Genomic DNA, 20,214 nt, shown 5'->3' on the forward strand with positions numbered 1-20,214 from the left:
TGATGAGGTACCACCTCTCCGTTATTGGTCATATTTATTACTGAACTTCAAAGCTCAGTAACGCACTGGTCATTGATCGAAGAATTTGCTGTGAATTAAGAGCGCGAATGGAGCTTGCTTCCTGGCAGAAGCAGAAATTGGCAGCCTGAAATTGTCTTCATATTTAGAAATGCTTATCATTGAAAGGTGGATGCTAGGTTAAAAGTGAGAGTGAAAAAATCTGACCTATACAGGATCCAGTCCCACAGCTTTCCGATTTCCATCCAAAGCCCACTAGCGCACCACCAGATACAAATTAGATTCCACTTTCCGTGTTCTCAGGCATTGCAGTTCTCTCAAGTTAAGGCAACGGTTCGCTATGGGGAATGACATCGTCTACACAACTTAGCTTTAATTTACCATAATTCAGTCAATTTGTGTGAAATATTTATAAATTATGTACAGAAATCATCCTTATGAATCAGTGCATCAGTTAACCAAAAACGAATCAAAATACTTACAGGAGTTCATGAGCTTAGCGTTTGTATACGGACGAAAGCGAGAAAACGATTTGAATTTAGGCTATTTATGTAGAGATTCTCAATGCGTACTAGCACAGCAATGGTGCCTTAATTCACAGTGTCTGAAACCCTAGAAGCCGTTCTTCCAACTTGGAATCTGTTGAATCTAGTTAAAATATCTCTGTTATCACATCGGACAGTTACAGCCGTCCCTACATCCATCGCTACCAGAGTTCACAAGATCGACATCGAGGGGTCAGCTTCTCCTGCCAAAGACGGACTGCTATACAACGACCAAGCTATCAGAATGAAGACATCGCCAGGATCTGCTGCAGTCGCAATCTACGCAACAACGCCTGCTGCTTTCTTTCGAACGTCCTCTGGGGCTTTTAACAACACTCCAGCGCCACAAACGGCGCGGCCGACCGCCAGGGCCACAGGATCATCACCACCACCGCCAACCCACCCAGCACCCACCACATGATCACCAGCAACGTCATCAGCTGCAGCGTCGCCAGCTACAGCATCAACAGGAGCAGCCACAACATCGCAAGCCATACAAACAGCTACAACGCATACACTGATACCAGCAGGTAAACATTCCCTACCCTCAATCATGTTTGCTTCTTGTTTGCTCCTCGTTCTTGCTCCCTCTTATCAATATGTTTTTTGTTACATGTATCATCACTGCCATTTTTGCAACCAGTAACATAGTAAATTGTGGTTCTTCCCCTGATTCTACTTACATTGCTTGACCATCTGCATACTAAATCTGGTTTACCCTTTCTCTTCCTTCTATTACGTCTCTTACGTTTTTTTAAATATTTTCATTCGTTGAGTTATTTGTATTAATGTTGAGTCCTCGCCGCCAAATCTAAGGTCCTGCCCACTCATCGCGTATAGGGTGCCTAAAGGATGCAGCGTTCTCGGAATGCTATGTAACAAGTCAGGCGAATAACATTAGTAGTTTTATTTCATTAAAGCAGATTGACAATACTTAGCTTTGTATTTAGAATGTCGCAAGCGATGGGTCACATGCTAACAGTAATGTTCTTATCTATAGAAACAATGAATATAGATCACTAATAACTGTTCTCGTAGCACTCTCTGCTAGGCCGTGCTAATACTCTGCGAATGCTGTCCACTAATGTCCGGCCGAGGCTGGCAGGAGCGGCGCTTATATTATCTTCTTGCAGCGGTGGCTCCTGTCGTGGAGCGGTCCTTGTCAGCGGGCTACTGGCTGACGTCGCCTCACTGCCTTCTCTGGTCTTGCATTCTTCCTCTTCGTTCCGGCGCTTGTGGTTAGGCCAGAACAATTAATGCGCTGTCATCGATATACGTCCGAATTCCATGGTCACCCTCATGAAGACTGAAAGTAACGGTAACCGTTGCGGTTGCAGCTTTATTTATGACATGACACAATCAACTCCCAAAATTATTTTCATTGAAATTGACACCCACCGTATCAGACTCCACTCACATATTTCAGTACCATTCTCGAACATGAAAGGACTACTGGAGGAGTGAAACTGTGGGGTATGTACTGTAACATGCCTGAAGTGCTCATTCGGAAAAGTAATTGGACGGAAAGACGAGAGGTTGCATTCAATACGTGTCTGAAAAGCAATTTTAAACGGTGGGGAAACTGCGTAAAAGCTCGAGTCAGCGGACCCACCGGCAAGCTAACTTCCGCTTCACCCAACCAGCACACAACAGGGAGTTCAATGGAACAACGTAGAAGGTATTGGCGCCCACTACCAATTATACATTGAGCTGTCAAACTACACACCATGCTGGACAGCGACAACATGATGAGGAAAATACACGGCCTGAATTTATGTCAATGGCCACAAGGCTGAAAATTCCGCTGGTGCCCTTCAATCCAAGTAATTGAGTACAGTACTTGAAAACACACGTTGTTGCTCACGGGAATATCCCAACAGCCGACAACAAACTCCAAACGACACAATGTGAACAGTCGTGACTTGCTGGTAGATTAAGTCAAAACGCAACTTTCACGTCCAGGATCGGTGAGCCACGAACCTCGTAGCAATGGGAACAATCCAACACACTCCGGAACCACATAGATGCCGCCAGCGGGCCCGGCCAAACTACGCGCCGCGGAGATTTCCTCGCTGCTCCACGCCAACCGGCCAACTGCCCTGGCCCGGAAACTGTGAACGAACCAAGTTTACGTCTGCCGATGAGACGACCAACCGAACGACCAACCAATCATCGTCCCACTCCAATCTCCCCCTGTCGTGACAGTTCATGTGTGTCGGCGAGCACTGGCTGTCGGCGTCTCACCGGCGCTCTGTCCCCAACTTCACCGCTGCTGCATCCCAACTGCACTGCTGGTCTGTGTCTAACTGACTGCCAGACACACGACGATCCGGAAATACAATCAGTCGCTCTGTAGATGGTACGACAGTGCGCTTACCGATACGCGCTGCTGCTGCCACTCAGTGGCAAGTGAGGCAGGAAGTTAGTGACGCCAGTAAATGGAATAAGAAAACGAGGCGGCGGTACGGTAATAAAAGATGACAAACAATAAATGGCATGAACATGGGCTGTGCATGGCTCACCAGCCATTTGTGTTGTGGTGTTAACGACAGCCTACACACAAGACTACAATTCCCCAGCCAGGTTGCTATTGGTCTCTGATCTATTGCACGGAGTCACACAGAACGTCGCGCGGAGTCCATTACTTGTTCTTGTATGGCAGACACAAATTAAAAGAGGCTACGATCAGCTTGGTGCACAATAAGGCAATGCTACCTTATTCAGACGTGGTCAACGATATTTTGACGTTGAGTATGCCTGACCTTACGTTCCCACCTTGTTGAATGGCGGAATGTCGTCATATCAGAATGCTCCATAAACGCAAATGGGGGTATTGCGCTTTGCGTTCAGCTGAACAAACAGAGACCGACAACGACGCCCCCTTTCAAGCTCTTTGGGTTGGTGATAATACTCACACGAATCTGTGGAATCTTCTTGTCTTTCACAGAGGTCAATAAAGGCACTCTTTACGTCCGTTATATACTCTACCAGGCTTGGTAACAACACTAAACACAAATGACCAGGTGGTCATTCTTCCTGTCACAGAGAATTGCAACTCTTATAATCTACATACCCAGTGTTGCTTTGTATGTGACAACAACATTCGACCATGTCTTCAGAGGGCTTCACATTTTTTAACACACAGCGTATTACGTGTACTTAAAGACATGCAACCTAACTTACACCATTTGCCCCAGTTGTGGATGAATTTAAATTGCAGTAAAAGTTTTCCGGGAGTTTTTATTTTGCCCATTCTATACAGGGTGGCCAATAAATGTCGTGACAAACTTCGAGCGGTTGTAGAGTGTGTTTTGAAGAACAAATTGAGGACAGGCGTAAACGTCACGCTACGACGCTACAGTTCATCGAAGTCATAAGCGCCGGCGCTTGCCACGAAACCACCCTTTCGGCAGCAAATGTGTACGTTGACGGACCGTAGGTGGAACGTGTGGAAATGATGTTTGATAGTGAGCGCAGCTGATTGCCACGATCGCTAGTGAGGAAAGATGGAACTAACTGCTGCGTTGAAAGGCACTGTCTCCTACGAATGCGATGCTGTGTTGCCATTGTGGTTGACGATTTCGGACTCTGGATTCCATCTGCAGTTTATTTTTCTTTTAAATCCCTCTGAAATCTCAAATGTTTATCGATACACAGGAGAAAAACATACTACAGGTGGATAGCGGTGTCCGAAACGGTCATCCACCGAGGCAACAGAACACCGCATTTATAGAAACAAGGCCTGTCTACGCGGCACCTGGCTCCATAGCTCCAGCTTTTCCAATGGTAATCGTGGCAGTCAGTTGCGATCACTGAATAACAAACAACTTTGGAGACGTTCCGCTTATGGTGTGTCAGCGTACAAAGTCACATTTGCTGCTGAAGGAGTGGCCTCGGGGCGGTTGCTGGCGCCTGTAACTTCGATGCCCATCCGCGTCGCTGGATGACGTTTCCAGTCACGGGCTCCTGTCCTCGAGTTGTTCCTCAAGGCATATTCTACAAACCCTCTAAGTTTGTCGCAACATTTCTGATACACACTACATAATGTCTAATAGTATATTTCGTGTAAAGAATAGAGGGTGGGGGAGGGGGGTTGACGTGGCTTTGGGAAATAAATAATGCAAGAATTATTGTCAAAGAAGTACATGAATTTACATAGGTAGTGACATGACAGTGTTAGGACAGTTGTCAAGATAACGCATTACATCCTGTTTAGCCGAAACTGCACTGGACACAACAATATCAAATTTAAATAGAAGGTTCTCTACAACTTGGGGCAACGGCCTTGCCGCAGTGGAAACACCGGCTCCCGTCAGATCACCGAAGTTAAGCGCTGTCGGGCGTGGCTGGCACTTGGATGGGTGACCATCCGGGCCGCCATGTGCTGTTGCCATTTTACGGGGTGCACTCAGTCTCGTGATGGCATTGAGGAGCTACTTGACCGAATAGTCGCGGCTCCGGCCAAGAATACCATCATAACGACCGGGAGAGCGGTGCGCTGACCACGCGCCCCTCCTATCCTCATCCTCAACTGAGGATGACACGGCGGTCGGATGGTTCCGATGAGCCACTTGTGACCTGAAGACTGAGTGCTTCTTGGCCAATATTACGACAAATTCGGTACTATTCAGGATGACAATCAAGTCTACAGAGGATGGTTAGTTTTTGTGCTAAGATGAGCAAAGGTTACTCAAGGCTGCTCGAGTTCACAGTGGATGCAAGCTGGTGAACAAAGTTTACGCCTCTGCTAGCAGCATTTACCTTAGCTGAGGTGAGCTGTCGGCTGCAGGGCTGCTCTCACCCTCTGAAATTCCTATAAAAAGCTAATCAAAATCTTTACTGATCTTATCAGCAGAAACTGTCCTATGTTTCTCGTTAGGCGAGGAAACATGCTCACATCAATAGTCTGGAATTATGGCGATATGCATGTGCATAGATGGAGCAGCATGTTTACTACAATGCCCTCTCAGTTCTTGCAAGAACAATTAACTACGTGGCTGTTTGGTTTCTCCGCTTCTTGAGCTCAACGACTCTTCAGCTAATTTCTAGCTGAATGTCAGCCGAAGTGAACGCAGTGTTCACACAAAGTTCCTCTTTTGGAGTCGTACAGAGCACGATGCGTCCTGTTCTACACTTGACGCTGGTTCAGAGGAGAGTCCTCTAAGTTTTCCTTTCATCTTGTGGAAAACACCTCTGTCAATCGTAAAGGGCCTATCTTCAAACTGCATCGAAATTTGTCCCTTTCTGCTCCTTCCGAGTTTATTCCAGCCTGCTCCTGACACCTAAAAGTTACATGCATGTATCACGAGCGCACCACAGGCATTTCACGTGATCAACTGCATCGCTGGTCTGTTTGTATCCATCTGGAAATTCCCCAATGCAGTTTTATAAGGAATTTCTCCATAGCAAGCAGCGCTGGCCCACTACCTGCAATCCTCGATGTATCGCTTGGCGCGTTCATTGTCCCTTTTGCCATGGGTCACCATCCCCTTTTTAAAAGCGTTCCAATGTACTCGGGCCATGACAGCGCAACCTGCGTCTGTCTCCAAATTAAAACTTTTCTCGAGCAGCTTTTTTCACCTTTTGCTCATTGACATGCAGGATTTGGGTTCAGCGTGTTAATACTGTCGAATAGAGTGTCATCTCTTTGCATTACATGCTGCACATTTTAATAGGCAAATCTGCTCATTATCGCCAAAGTATGTCGGGTGACATACTCATTTACTTGTTATGACATATAAAATCTCTCATGTAAGGTGCGAAATTGACATTCATTCAATCTGCCACCTTACAGGAGGTTGACGTGGCTTTGGGAAGTAAATAATGCAAATAAAATTGATCATTAGAAAGCTACAGATAGAAATACTGAACGTATCATTTAAACAATAATATCTGAGAGAACCTGCGATCTAACAAATTACACTGAGGTGACAAAAGTCACAGGATACCTTCTGGTTCGAATCCTGCGTCGGGCATGGATGTGTGTGATGTCCTTAGGTTATTTAGGTTTAAGTAGTTCTAAGTTCTAGGGGACTGATGACCTCAGCAGTTAGGTCCTATAGTGCTCACAGCCATTTTGATACCTCCTGATGTTGTGTTGGACCTACTTTTGCCTGGCATAGTGCAGCAGTTGCACGTGGCATGGACTCAACATGTTGTTAGCAGTCCCCTGCAAAAATACTGAGCTACGCCGTCTCCACAGCCATCCGTAATTGCAAAAGCGTTGCTGATGCATGATTTTGTGCATGAACTGACCTCCTGATTATGTCCTGTAAATGTTCGATGGGACTCATGTCGGGCCATCTAGGTAGGCAAATCATTCGTTCGAACTTTCCAGAATGTTGTTTATGGGGCATAGCCACCCATAAAAATTCCATCATCTTTTGGAATAATGATGTCCATTGATGTCCATGAATGGCTGCAGATGTTCTTCAAGTAAATGAACATAACCATTTCCAGTCAATGATCCTTGTAAAAACAGCGCACACCATGATGAGGCTACCATCAGCTTATACAGAGCCTTGTTGATAACTGGGTCCATGGCTTCGTGGGATCTGTACCATACTCGAACCCTACCAACACCTCTTACCAGGCCGGCCGGTGTGGCCGAGTGGTTCTAGGCGCTTCAGTCTGGAACCGCGCGACCGCTACGGTCGCAGGTTCGAATCCTGCTTCGGGCATGGATGTGTTTCATGTCCTTAGGTTAGTTAGGTTTAAATAGTTCTACGTTCTAGGGGACTGATGACATCAGATGTTAAGTCCCACAGAGCTATTTGAACCTCTTACCAACTGAAAACGCAACTCATCCGACCAGGCCACGGTTTACCAGTCTTCTAGGGGTCCAACCGATATTGTCATGAGCCCAGGAGAAGCGCCGTAGACGATATCGAACGGTTAGTTAAGCTACTCACGTCGGTCGTCTGCTGCGACAGCCCTTTGACGCGAAATTTTGCCACACTGTCGTATCGTATAGGTTCGTCGTACATCTCTCATTGGTTTCTGCTGTTATTTCACGCAGCGTTGCTTGTCTGTTAGCACTAACAACTCTTCGCAAACGCTGCTGCTCTTAGTCGTCGCCTGCTACGTTATCCGCGGTGAGAGGTAACGCCTGAAAAGTTGATATTCTCGGCACACTCTGTACACCATGAATGTCGCAATATGAGGTCCCTAACGATTTTTGAAGTGAAATTCTCCATGGTGAAGCGTGATTTATTTTCAAAGACTATTGTTAAGAAGTTATTTTATTTACTAGCGATTCATCAAGAACATTAACACATTTCATCACGCTATGTAAGCATGGAAGTAGTTGCCAAGGAGTAACTGATGAAATCATAACCAAATTCCTTTTAAGAAATGGGAATTGTATTCACTTTAATAGTGCCTAAAAGCATTTTTAAAAAGAAATAGATTTAAAATTATAATCAGAAAGCACCCTCTAAATATCTAAGTTACGATTTATTCAGAGGCAGAAAGAAACAAGTTTTGACTGTATGAGCTTGCGGACAGAGAACCTTGCCGCTCCCTTTTGACACGGCCGTAGTTACGACCGCTCACAACAGCCTCTGAAAGACTACACTGGTGGAAATCTGCAACACACCAGATTACTTTAAACTAAGAATTTTAACAATTTACACACGCACGCAAACTATGCACCTCCCGTAGGATGGGTGGAAGTGGTATAAAACACTAATAATTAAAACATTAACCCTGCCACCGAAGGTGCAACTTGATTTTAACTTCTAAAAAGAGTCTTACAGTGAAAGGGTGGCAACTGTATATGCTAAAATGATAATTAAATAACAGCCCATGAAATGCAATCTTACGTAAAATCCTACAGGCTTGGCGAAACAATAGTTAAGATGCCCTGCAGTACACAGATACCGCCTCTCAAGATCATAGGGAATAATATCAAAGTTTCCAAAGATCAGAACATATTTCAAGTACACTCCAAGCAATAAATTCGTTAACACACCAAATCCGACAAACATGATAGAGGCAGCTACTAACGTACGGTAGATTGATAGGGAGATTACCGAACAACCTGAACCGCAGGTTGATCTAACCCCCCCCCCCCCCCCTACTCCACAAGGGAAAAACGGACCACCCAATTTATAAACAACCACCTTCCTGCGGGTGGCCAAACGGAGAAGAATGGTGGGACGACCCCAAAGCAAAACGGCTAGTGACCTCACCAAGAAATCAACTAGAATTTAACAAGAGTAAATCAGACAACATATCACCAATCACCTAATTTCTAATAAACTGCGATTTCTCGAGAAGGCCTGGCGCAGCACCCCCAAATCGCTCTCCCGAACCGTCGGCTGCCAGCCGCTTCAACGGACGCAGGAAGACGCGCTGATCTCCCGTCTCACGGCGTCGCAGCTCGCAGCTCCTGTTGCTCTCGTGTCGACTGCGAAGTCACTACCCCACGCTATACGCCGCGGCCCACTGGACTCACGTGGCGACCTCACATGCGCCGACGCTCAAGACGGACAAGTCATCTTGTGTCTCAGTACGCGACCACCAACCGATCGATCCAACCGCCAATGACCATTGCTTGAGCAAGCTCGAGCATACTGGCGGCCTAACGCGCAGACTCAGACGCAGGAACTAAGCCCCGACCGGGCGACCACTCGCTGAGTTCTCTTACTGGCGGAGTGGAAAGACTCTCATTTTGCCGGCTTTAAAGGTTGACCCGAACGACAGACATACTAACACTCCGAACGACAGAGAGACACTAACTGCCTAACAAATACGGACGAGAGACTGACCCTGACTGACCGACTGGCGAGCTCATAGCGCCCCTTGAATGCACGTGAACGGGCAACCTTTCCCCTTTCCCACCAGAGGGAGACACCAAAGCTGCGATTGCCACAGCGGCACCACCGCCAGAAACGGAGGGCGATTGCTTCACACCACGCGCCGCGGCGTGCTCTTCAAAACAGCAACTTTTCCCACGAGTCACATGGTTCTTGTACAAACTACCACTCTGCGTTCAAGATATCTCAATTCCCGTCGTGCGGCCATAAATCACGTCGGAAACCTTTCCCCATGAATCACCTGAGTGAAAATGGCAGCTGCGCCCTTTTCTGCCTTCTGTACGCGATACTACCGCTATCTACATATGTGCATACCGCTATACCGTGAATTTTGTTACCCCAATGTACGTACAATGTTGAAAAATTGTAGAATCGTCGTTCACGTGTTTACTGATGAGTAGACGCCAGTGTTGTTTGATGGGGTTGTTGGGCAGGGTGCTCCGTGCATCTGATGGGGAGTGGCGCGTGGCGAGCGGACGCTCGTGCCGGTGCCGGTGGAGGGGGTGGGAGCATGCGTGCCGGCGTCGGCGGCGGCGTCGCCCGGCGTGGCGTCGGGACGACGGCACCGCCAGTCGTCGGCGCGAAGCCATGCCGCACGCGGCGAGTCTCTGCCGCCCGGCGTTGCTGCCGCTGCTGCTGCTACAGCTCGCGTTGTCCGCCGCTCTCGCAGTCGCAGGTAGGGGCGAGCGCCCGCAAAGTGTTTTGCTCTCTCTATGTTCTGCCCTGCTATGCTCAGGCCTCACGCGCCTTACTCTCTTAAACTGGTTTATTTAGAAGAGTGACAAAAGATAACATGAACTTCTACCTCGCATTTCACACTTTTTATTCAATATCCTCCACACCTATCTGACACTATCTTCCACTTCTTTCATTTCCTCATGGTAATTTTTTATTCCCCTCACATCTTCCCAAATAACAGATAACCTGTATTTGAGTACTTGCGCCTGAGAACAATTTTCAGAGTTCATTTACTACATCTACAGTAGCTGTTATTGATGCTTCTGCGTATGTCATCAAACCACCTCCTTTCCTTTTGGGGGAGTTCGACACAGACACCTTTCCATACCTCGTCTGTTTACCATTTCGTTATTGTACACGAAAATGGTTCAGTTCTCTACACTCTTTACCTTTCCTTCTCTTCAAAGACTCTGCTAGGCAGAAAACTTATTATTTTACAGTTTTAGTCATTTTTAAGGTCTAATGTTTCAATAAAAGAAATCTGTATTTTTTAACCAGGTTTCCGTCGTATTTGGTGTATTCTAAATTACCGCTTATGTTCTGTTTGCTTCGTCTGCCTTTGTAAGTTAAGTAATGCATGTTATCAGTGCCATGCGAAAATAAGATACTAGTAAATTTCAGGTGGGATCTTTAACACTTGAGCGGAGAAAATAATTTGTACAAAGTTCCTCGTAGCTTACAATTGTTTACCAGAGTGCGACTCACACCTGGACACTTGCCTCTTTAAACAATTTCAGTGGGTAAAGTATTAACAAGGTACTGGAAGGTTGCAAATTGGTGTTGGAAAATGACGTGTGTGTGGAGACCTTGGGTAGTAAAAGATTATAGCCCTTATAAAGAGAAATCCAGGTTCGAATCAGTGTGCTGGACCCCAGTTTTAAGCTGTCATTTTCAAGACAAGTAAACACCTAACGCTATTAATGCTGTGATAATAATCGTTTCTGACACATGAAAGACGTTCTCCTTTACAAATAACACGTACTTCTTTACTAAACCGGCTGAGATCACCTACTGCATCACAATACGTTCGTTTTTATGTGAGCACGTTTCAAATAACCTTTATGTTTCCTCCAACGTGGATGTGGCTATTTTGTTTCTGAGGTAACACATAGAATCGAAAAGTTAAAATTTCACCTCCGCCTTATCTTTGTACTATTGCTAATCGATACGGAAAGCATTAAAAACTTGCAGAATCGCTTGTCACTGTTCCCTTAAAATTCCGGTTCCGTGTTACTTATGACTGCATCTAACAGTACTTGTTGCTGCGTGCCCTGACCTGGTGCCAAATAACTGTTGTGTGGTTTGCTCATACATATAAATCCCAGCGTTCATTATAATTGCTTAGGAAACTGACGTGTTACGAATCTTTCCTCCCAGATCTCTACGCTTGGTAGACTACTTCACGACTTGTACATTTGTTTGAATGTTGTTACCCTTTGAGTACACCGATTCCCTCATAATGTCCATTTATTCTTTTGATTGACTCGATTCAGTGAGCGACTAGAATATTCTTCTAATTGATTTAGAGGTATTTTAATCTGGGAGACGTGATGTGTTCGTTTTCGTGCCTTCCCATACTACCCATTTTCAAAGCGCGTAGGCCTAAATGCTTCCTTTCATCATGACGACAAACTTCAAACGTTTCTGCAATAACCTTTCATTAGCATGGATACATCGTTATTGTTAAGTATCATTTTCTTTCCACTCACTTTTCAGCCGAACGCTGTACATCATAGTGGAGTTGTGTGGAGTTCAGAGATGGACTGTCGAAACGAGAACACTTGCAGCGGAACACATTTTTTTTTACATTTTCAGGCAGCGAATGAACCGTTCGAGATGCAGTGATGACAAACTGCAGAGCCAGACAATAAATACAACAGTAGCGCGGGACTGTATAAGTTCACGAGTGTACTCCACGCGGCATTATTTACCTTGCATTATTTAGTCGGTTCAGAGCATAAAGTAATACACACTGACAAATGTAACACCGTATTTTCTGTTTACATCGTATTTGAACATTAAGGAAACGCTACGTGAAAGTCTCTCTTATTCAACTGAGCTGTTGCTTTCAACAACGGCAGAGAATAAACAAACTTCATAATCTGTCTCAGTAGCTAGTTTTTCGTCTACTGAAGACAATTCTTGTCGGCAGAGAAGATCATATTTAGAATTTCTTGTCTCATACATTTACTTTAATACTCTGAGTGATGATAATAGTAATTCTGATATCACGTTCTTGCGTCAGTCACACTGGACATTTGTATTTTTCCAATTTTTTATAATGCACCTTAGCTATTTCAAAAACATCATCGATACTCGTGCTGGTGTGAAACATTCTGTTTACTTATACGATTTCTGTGACTTAGCCTTGCAATTAGCATCATACATTGACTACGACGGTTTTTATAACAAATGACAAGGATACGATTCCCATTTATCTAATTACACACTCTTCATGATTTGAAACTGTGGTTTTAGATCGTAGGAGAAGTAATGCTCTGCTTATTCCTTACACTTTCCTCAACAAAATGAGTTCATTAACAGTGACACTTGCCCCACCTGGTTTTCCGAATAAATTCGTTAGTGCAACCAGTAATTATTGAAAGAAAGTGTAGTCATCTTCGATTCTCACAAGAACTGAACAAAGAAAAAATTCGGAATATAAATAATGTTCGCTGAGAGCGCCTTTTCGATCGAATTTCTCTCGCCGGTATTATCGGCTCTAACAGGTGGGAAATGAAGAGACCACGGAGACACATGACATTTGTTGCGGTGACAAATGCATTCCAGGTGTTGCATTCAGATGGGCTCTGAGTAATAAGATGTAACTAGAAGAAAGATGAAACACACACGTTTATCTTTATGTTTAGCGTGATGTACGAAAGATCGGCAAATCCACATTAACAAATATGAGGTTGTAACTTCCTGTTAAGATTTTTGTACTGTATCTTCCAAATTCTATGCAACAGGAATCGGACCTCAGTATCTGAACTTGGCACGCAACGTGCCACTTTGTATGCCCTCACTGCACCACTCAAAGACTCAAAGCCTAACTTTGCAGCAGAGAGTCACAATGCACGCTGATTAAAGTGATAAAGACAAATAAATACTGTGTATTAGAGAACCTATTACGTATGTTCTATTGGTACGTTAGGAAGATTCGAGGTAAAGCTAGTTGTTAAAATAAAGACTGAACACTGCTGCCAAAGATATCGCTATTTTAAATACCTCCACTAAAACTCATTGTCTGTATTTCAAGTACTGATGATAAATATATCATTTTAACTCAGTGAATTTCGTTTAATAGTGTGTTTCTAATACATACTTTCCACTAATGTGAGAGTAAGTTCTAACAAGTAGAGCTCACGAGTATTGTGGGCTAAATTTAGAGGCAAGGGATCTAAACTGGCAAGTAGATATATATAAATAAAGACTTACGTCGATTTATGTTTCAGGAAGTAACACTCAGCATCTTCTTCATGACGATTTTTTTTTTGTTTTATTTAAGAGACTTTAATTTAAAAGCTCTCAGTCAAATGTGTACTCTCTTACACAGCTGTTGTATGTTCTGCCTCAATATTGCCTTTCTTTAGTTCTTACTCACTTTCGACTCATACAATTTACATGTGTTCCACTTCGGGCACTGTAAATTCCTTTCATATTTGGTAGCATTATATTATACCATAATCTGGCGACAATTAGCAAGAAGCCTGTGGCTAGAGTTTACCGAGCTATGCCTATAGTACTATAAGCTGCAAAAAATGCATTATAATTACAGGAGAGAATAAGATGTCTTTGTTGTCACTGCTTTCTTTGCAGATGTGGCACTTACTGATAATGTGTACAATTAAATGACTACTTGATTATATGAATTTATTACCAAAAAGGAGGACCTACTTTAGTAACCGATTTCGCTAGTGCATGGAGCAAGTGAGGGGGAGGGGGGGGGGGGGTGACGTCCGATCCGGGGCTAGATGGATCGAACCCCGGTAGTACGGTTGTAGAATAACTATTCATCAATTGGTTATTCCCAGGATGGCAAGGAGGCGTGACAGCGTATAGTTTCTGATCACTGAACGGAGTGGTCGTGACCTCGCTTAAATTTCTCACTTCTCCACAATGTCTCAAGACGTGATCTTGTATCATACCGCATATGGTGATTGGTTCATCATACGTGGCCATTAACGTCAGTTCTGTCCTTGGTATATAACGAAACAAGTGTTCTATAGTGTTTCTCTAGCCTTCAACCTCCCTCTTCTCTCTCTTTTTCTTCTTATTCTTTTTGTGCAAAACGATAAAGACAGTACGTACTCCCAGCATGTACTACACCTTACACTGCGGCTCCAGATAATCCAAAGACAGAGGTGCACGTAACATTAAGCACAAATAACAGGAGGGCTAAACCATTACAATTGTAGCCTGCATCCCTCATGTCACTATATTTACAGTGTGTTGCTGAAGACAGGCGTGAGGAACCATACTGGTCGTTACAGTAAGTGTGAAAAGTCTGAAGTATGTCCTATGCAGCGAAAGACAACTTGTAGTCAACTTCAAGTTCCTGAGATTGGTGCGAGCTGCAAGGCGCTGTATATTTATATAAGAACATGCAGTCTGCAAATTTTGCTATGGCTATTGGCATCTAACTATCCCGAAACAATACAATACATATCATGGCATGAGTTTGGTTGAAAACTACGAAAGTTCTGAGCAAATAATTCGATTGGTGGTAAAATGAATCCTTTGCTGGGAGGTCCCTGAAGACTTTGGTTGTGATTTAAGTTGCTAATGACCAGCTATAGTCATTGCTGATAAACAGATGCTCCAGACCTCGTGAGTCGCATAAGCATATGCATGCCGCACATACAGCATTACTTTCTCAACAATAGTACAACACCTATACATCTTCTAGCAATGGAATGCATTAACGTATTTGAGTAAATGTCCACCTATCAATACTCTGTTCGTCTCAGACTAATAAGAAACACAGAGATCGGTAACCATGATATTCTCGTTAAGAGTGAGTTTATTACTGATTTGATTTAATCTCAGTGTGCTATGGAAATATGTTAATTAATTTGCGTTAAATGATTTAGAGCTAGTTATAAAATAAAGCTAGCTACAATAAATTGGGCTGTATTAAAGAAACCAAATTTGTGGATATAAATTAGAGCTACGATGAGGTTTAGTTACAATTCTGTTGTATGGACACCCAATTCATTTATTCTAATGATTAAAGATTTTGCAGATAGTAATATTTTTGTAACTGATAAATGAGATTATGTAAATTAGAAAGAGATCATGAAAAATGAGGAAAGATAGAAGTCCAGAAAAGAAGCAGAAAAATGAAAAGACGGCAGGGGGATGTATTAAAAAATGGAATTCTTCGAGGGAAGGAAGAAAAAGATAACAGCCTCAATTAGTCTGGAGAAGTGAAAAAGAAACATAGTGAAACAATGAAGGAATACCGAAGGGAAGGAAGGAACAATGACTGATGGTGAACTGATTTCGAATGTGCTCCGGCTGCCGCTGTGGCCGAGCGGTTCTAGGCGCTTGAGTCCGGAACCGCGCTGCTGCTACGGTCGCAGGTTCGAATCCTGCCTCGGTCATGGATGTGTGTGATGTCCTTAGGTTAGTTAGGTTTAAGTAGTTCTAAGTCTAGGGGACTGATGACCTCAGATGTTAAGTCCCATAGTGCTCAGAGCCATTTTTAGAATGTGCTCCCTAGAAGGCTCCTAAGCAGAAAGAAAGAGGAAAAACCGTAAATTAGCTATATGTAACACATGCATCACCTTTGATCAAACGTATTAGTGGATATTTATAAGGGGTGTTGCATCCTTCGTTTTTACGACGAAATCTGCTCAGGACACTTTCAGTGGCGTGTCTGAAACATTATGTAGGAAGGGCGGCCCATTCTTCATCAAGAGCCGAAATCAGAGAAGGTAGTGATGTTGGGGGTGCGGTCTGGAGCACTGTCAACGACCTAATAGAGCCGAAAGATGTTATTAACGTTGGGCTCACTTCATTTCAGGAATATTATTCTCCATAGACCATTGTTCGCAGATGCTGAATTATAACACGGTGCATTGTCATACTGATACAGTCGTCGTCTGCAGATTGTTCCTCTCCTCTATACAGTATACAATACCTTAAAATGTGTTCGCATTATTACGCGTCATGAGGGTGTCACACGATAACCACAAAAAGATCGCCATCCTGTAACACCAACGCCTCCGTACTTCACTGTTGGCACTACACATAATAGCAGTTCACATTCTCCAGTCAATATCCAAATGCAAACCCAGTAGCTTAAATCATCACTCCAAATCACTCGTTTCCAGTCATCCAGTGCCCTCTGGCGACCTCTTCACAGCACCTAGAGCGTCGTTTAGTATTAGCTACAGAATTGTGTATCTTGCGAGCAGCTCGACTATTGTAGCCTGTGCATCTTCACTATCTACGAACTGTCATTGTGCTAGCTGGACTACTGCTAGCACTTTGGAATTCACTAGTCGTGTTTTCCACTGATTTCATGCAACTTTTTATAATCGCTATCCGTGATGGGCGGCGATGCTGTGGGTCAGTCAGTCCATGAGATCTGCCTCCTGTTGGTTCATCTGTCGTTGTTATTTCGCTTTCCATTTCACAATCACATCACCATCAGTCGACCTGGACAGCTTTAACAGAGCTGAAATGCCCCTGATAGATTCGTAACTCATGTGTCAACCAGTGACTAGTCCACGTACGCTAGCACGGAGCTTTTGTGGCCTATCGATTCTGCTGTTACTGCTTCTCCACCGGTAACGCAATACTCCTTGAGTGGCAGATTCACCTCTCGTGACATTTAGTGGCCTGTTTCGCATTGCACGGGAGTATCCGAAAGCTCTTGATCAGAGAGTGTAGCTGCGGTTCGTGAGACAACTACATAAAGTATGGAGCTATGATACGTGGGGCTCACAAATGTACGACTACCTTCCTGTCCTTCCCGTCTCGCGGACAAACTCGTATCAGTGGCAGACGGACCTTTACTCGCGTGTGCAGCATATTTTAGCGCGGCGAAGTGAGCGTCGGTTATATCTTCGCGGTAGACAACCAATTTTCGCCTAACAGGCGTCTGCCATAGATATCGACCAACCACTGGAGTCGTCTGCCGTTCACTGTCGGACTAGAACCGGGGGCATTCCACACAACTTCTATCGGCTGCATCTTGCTGGACGGTGTATACGATGGCTGAGGCAACATAATGGTTATGTCTTTCGCCAAAAAATCGTAAACAAACATTAAGGTGTGAGAGAGGGTATGATTGAGATGTAGTTTCCAGAGTGATTTTGCAACAATTCTGGCCATTTTCTTAGGATACCTTCACGCAAATGGCGTATAACTTCTAGGTAGTATTCCTTATTGTGCGTATGACCATAAGGTAGGAACCAGTAATCGAAGAAAACAGTGAAAAGAACCTTCACATGTGATCTAACTTGTGGAATTTTTTTCCACTGGGACTACTGGCCCTTGGTTTCGACGTCTTACCCTGATATACATGTTTCGTCACCTGTTAGAACCTTCTTTAAAAATTCTGGATCGTTGTCGACTTCATTCAGAAATTCCTGAGAGCTGCCTGCGCGACGTCGTTTTTGGTAGAAATTCAACAATTTCGGAAGAAACTTTGCTTGTGCACGTTTCATGCCCAAAATATCCGGAAAAATTGTTCGGCATGAGCCAAAGGGTACGCCGACGTTGTCAGCAACCCCTCTGATGGTGATTCGACGATTTCCTAGCACCATCTTCTTTACTTCTTCTACAATGCCGTCTGTAATTGATCGTCTTCTCGACCCTCTTTGTAACGTTATACCACTCTTTTCCTATTCGTAGCAGATTCGCCAAAAGCCACTGTCATTGTTTCGGATGGCCGGCCGGCGTGGCCGAGCGGTTAAAGGCGCTACAGTCTGGATCCGCACGACTGCTACGGTCTCAGGTTCGAATCCTGCCGCGGGCATGGATGTGTGTGATGTCCTTAGGTTAGTTAGGTTTAAGTAGTTCTAAGTTCTAGGGGACTTATGACCACAGCAGTTGAGTCCCATAGTGCTCAGAGCCATTTGAACCATTTGTTTCGGATGCAGTGCTGTACTTTATTCCACTTTCCAAGCAAAACTTTATGAATATTCTTTGATTCATATTTCTCGAAAGTAAAAATTCGCCGAGCACTGGAAAACGCGAATAACGTCGTCGACTGTCAACAATAAACTAAATAATCGAAATAGCTGATAATGCAAACATATATACATCAGGAACATCTGTACCAGAAAGGTAAAAAAAAAAAAAATTTGAAAATGGGGTGGAAATTCCCGGAAAATTCTAAAAAGTTCCCATTGCTTTTTGATCACAAATCGTATAACACATCAAACCATTTTTAGGTTAATGAAACTCTGACGCTGTTTCATAAATGGCGTAATGTGTCATGGTCTTGATCTGGTCGCTCTTACAAAGTGTTTCACTTGTCGTTACCGATGTCGTTTTAGGCATCACGCAACGTTAGAACTGGCCTTCGAAAACCACGAACAAGATATTCCTATACTCTCGCTCGCTACACGCAGACTATTAGTTCTGTAGAAAAAAACTGAACAGGAACTTTCTGCATGAAATTTAACTTAGTTACTTCTAGTACTGGGATACGTTTACGCTGGAGGCAATGGTATTTGAGTTATTAAAAAAAGACGCAAAATGTTACTCTGTGATGTCTTAACAGATGTTCTGCCGTCCTGTTCCTTCATCTTGTCAGTGTTTTCCATAAATTCCTTTCTTCGCCGATTCTCCGGAGAACCTTGTCATTCCTTACCTTATCGGCCCACCTAATTTTCAATATACTTCTGTAGCACCGCATATAAGTTCGTTCCTGGTAACTGAGTGGTCAGCGCGACGGAATGTCATACCTAACGGCCCAGGTTCGATTGCCGGCTGGGTTGGAGATTTTCTCCGCTCAGGGACTGGGTGTTGTGTTGTCCTTATCCTCATCATTTCGTCCCCATCGACAGGCAGGTCGCCGAAGTGGCGTCAACTCGAAAGACTTGCACCAGGCGAACGGTCTACCCGACGGGAGGCCCTAATCACTCGGGATTTTCATTTTACCGCATATCAAAAACTTCTAGTCACTTCTTTTCCGGTTTTGTCATAGTCCACGCAGTACGACAGAATGCTGTGCTCCAACGTACATTCTCAGAAATTTCTCCCCCTTAACAGTGCACAAATATTTCCAACTATACGAACTACTTCCGCTATTCGACATTTCTTAATCTCTGTTGATTCGAATGTTACGCGACCAGCTTAGTGGGTTATTTCGTTAGCATTATTAACTTAACAGTACCCAAGAGGGTAATGGAAGAAAAGCGAGTTTTGTAAAGCTTACACTAAAACTAATTACGTGGATAATTCGACCCAAACTTAACACTTACAAGTATGGTAGGTTCGTAGTCAGAAGGCCCTTCGAATACAATGACGGAATTGTGTATTTTATACTGTTAAAAGTCACAATGACCACAACAGGTCAAATGTGGTAAACTAAAACGTCGCAGATTATTTTTTCTTTTTTTTTCAGTGGTAGGGTTGAGTTTTACACAGAGTAGACGAACTTGCCCCCCTTCTGGCAGCTGTTTACCGTAGGTCTCTAGAAGAGCGTAGCGTTCCAAAAGATTGGAAAAAGTGCACAGGTCATCCCCGTTTTCAAGAAGGGACGTCGAACAGATGTGCAGAACTATTGACCTATATCTCTAACGTCCATCAGTTTTAGAATTTTGGAACACGTATTATGTTCGAGTATAATGACTTTTCTGGAGACTAGAAATCTGTTCTGTAGGAATCAGCATGGGTTTCGAAAAAAGACGATCGTGTGAAACCCAGCTCGCCCTATTCGTCCACGCGACTCAGAGGTCCACAGACACGGGTTCACAGGTAGATGCCGTGTTTCTTGTCTTCCGCAAGGCGTTTGATACAGTTCCCCACAGTCGTTTAATGAACAAAGTAAGAGCATATGGACTATCAGACCAATTGGGTGATTGGATTGAAGAGTTCGTAGATAACATAACGCAGCATGTCATTCTCAATGG

At 44.0% G+C, this 20,214-nt stretch overlaps 1 protein-coding gene and 1 pseudogene across 1 annotated transcript in view; both read left to right on the forward strand.

Annotated features, from left to right (window-relative positions):
* Nucleotides 1–4,838: 4,838 nt before the first annotated feature.
* Nucleotides 4,839–4,956, forward strand: LOC124796617 (annotated as a pseudogene).
* A 5,013-nt stretch (nt 4,957–9,969) lies between these two features.
* Nucleotides 9,970–20,214, forward strand: part of LOC124796121 — a 387,418-nt gene continuing 377,173 nt past the window's right edge. Inside the window, exon 1 of the mRNA XM_047260211.1 lies at nt 9,970–10,058. Within this exon, the coding sequence (XP_047116167.1) occupies nt 9,971–10,058 (88 nt within the window). The 5' untranslated portion in view covers nt 9,970. The remainder of the gene's footprint in view (nt 10,059–20,214) is intronic.

The sequence above is a fragment of the Schistocerca piceifrons genome, chromosome 4 (assembly GCF_021461385.2).
Source record: "Schistocerca piceifrons isolate TAMUIC-IGC-003096 chromosome 4, iqSchPice1.1, whole genome shotgun sequence".
NCBI lineage: Eukaryota > Metazoa > Arthropoda > Insecta > Orthoptera > Acrididae > Schistocerca > Schistocerca piceifrons.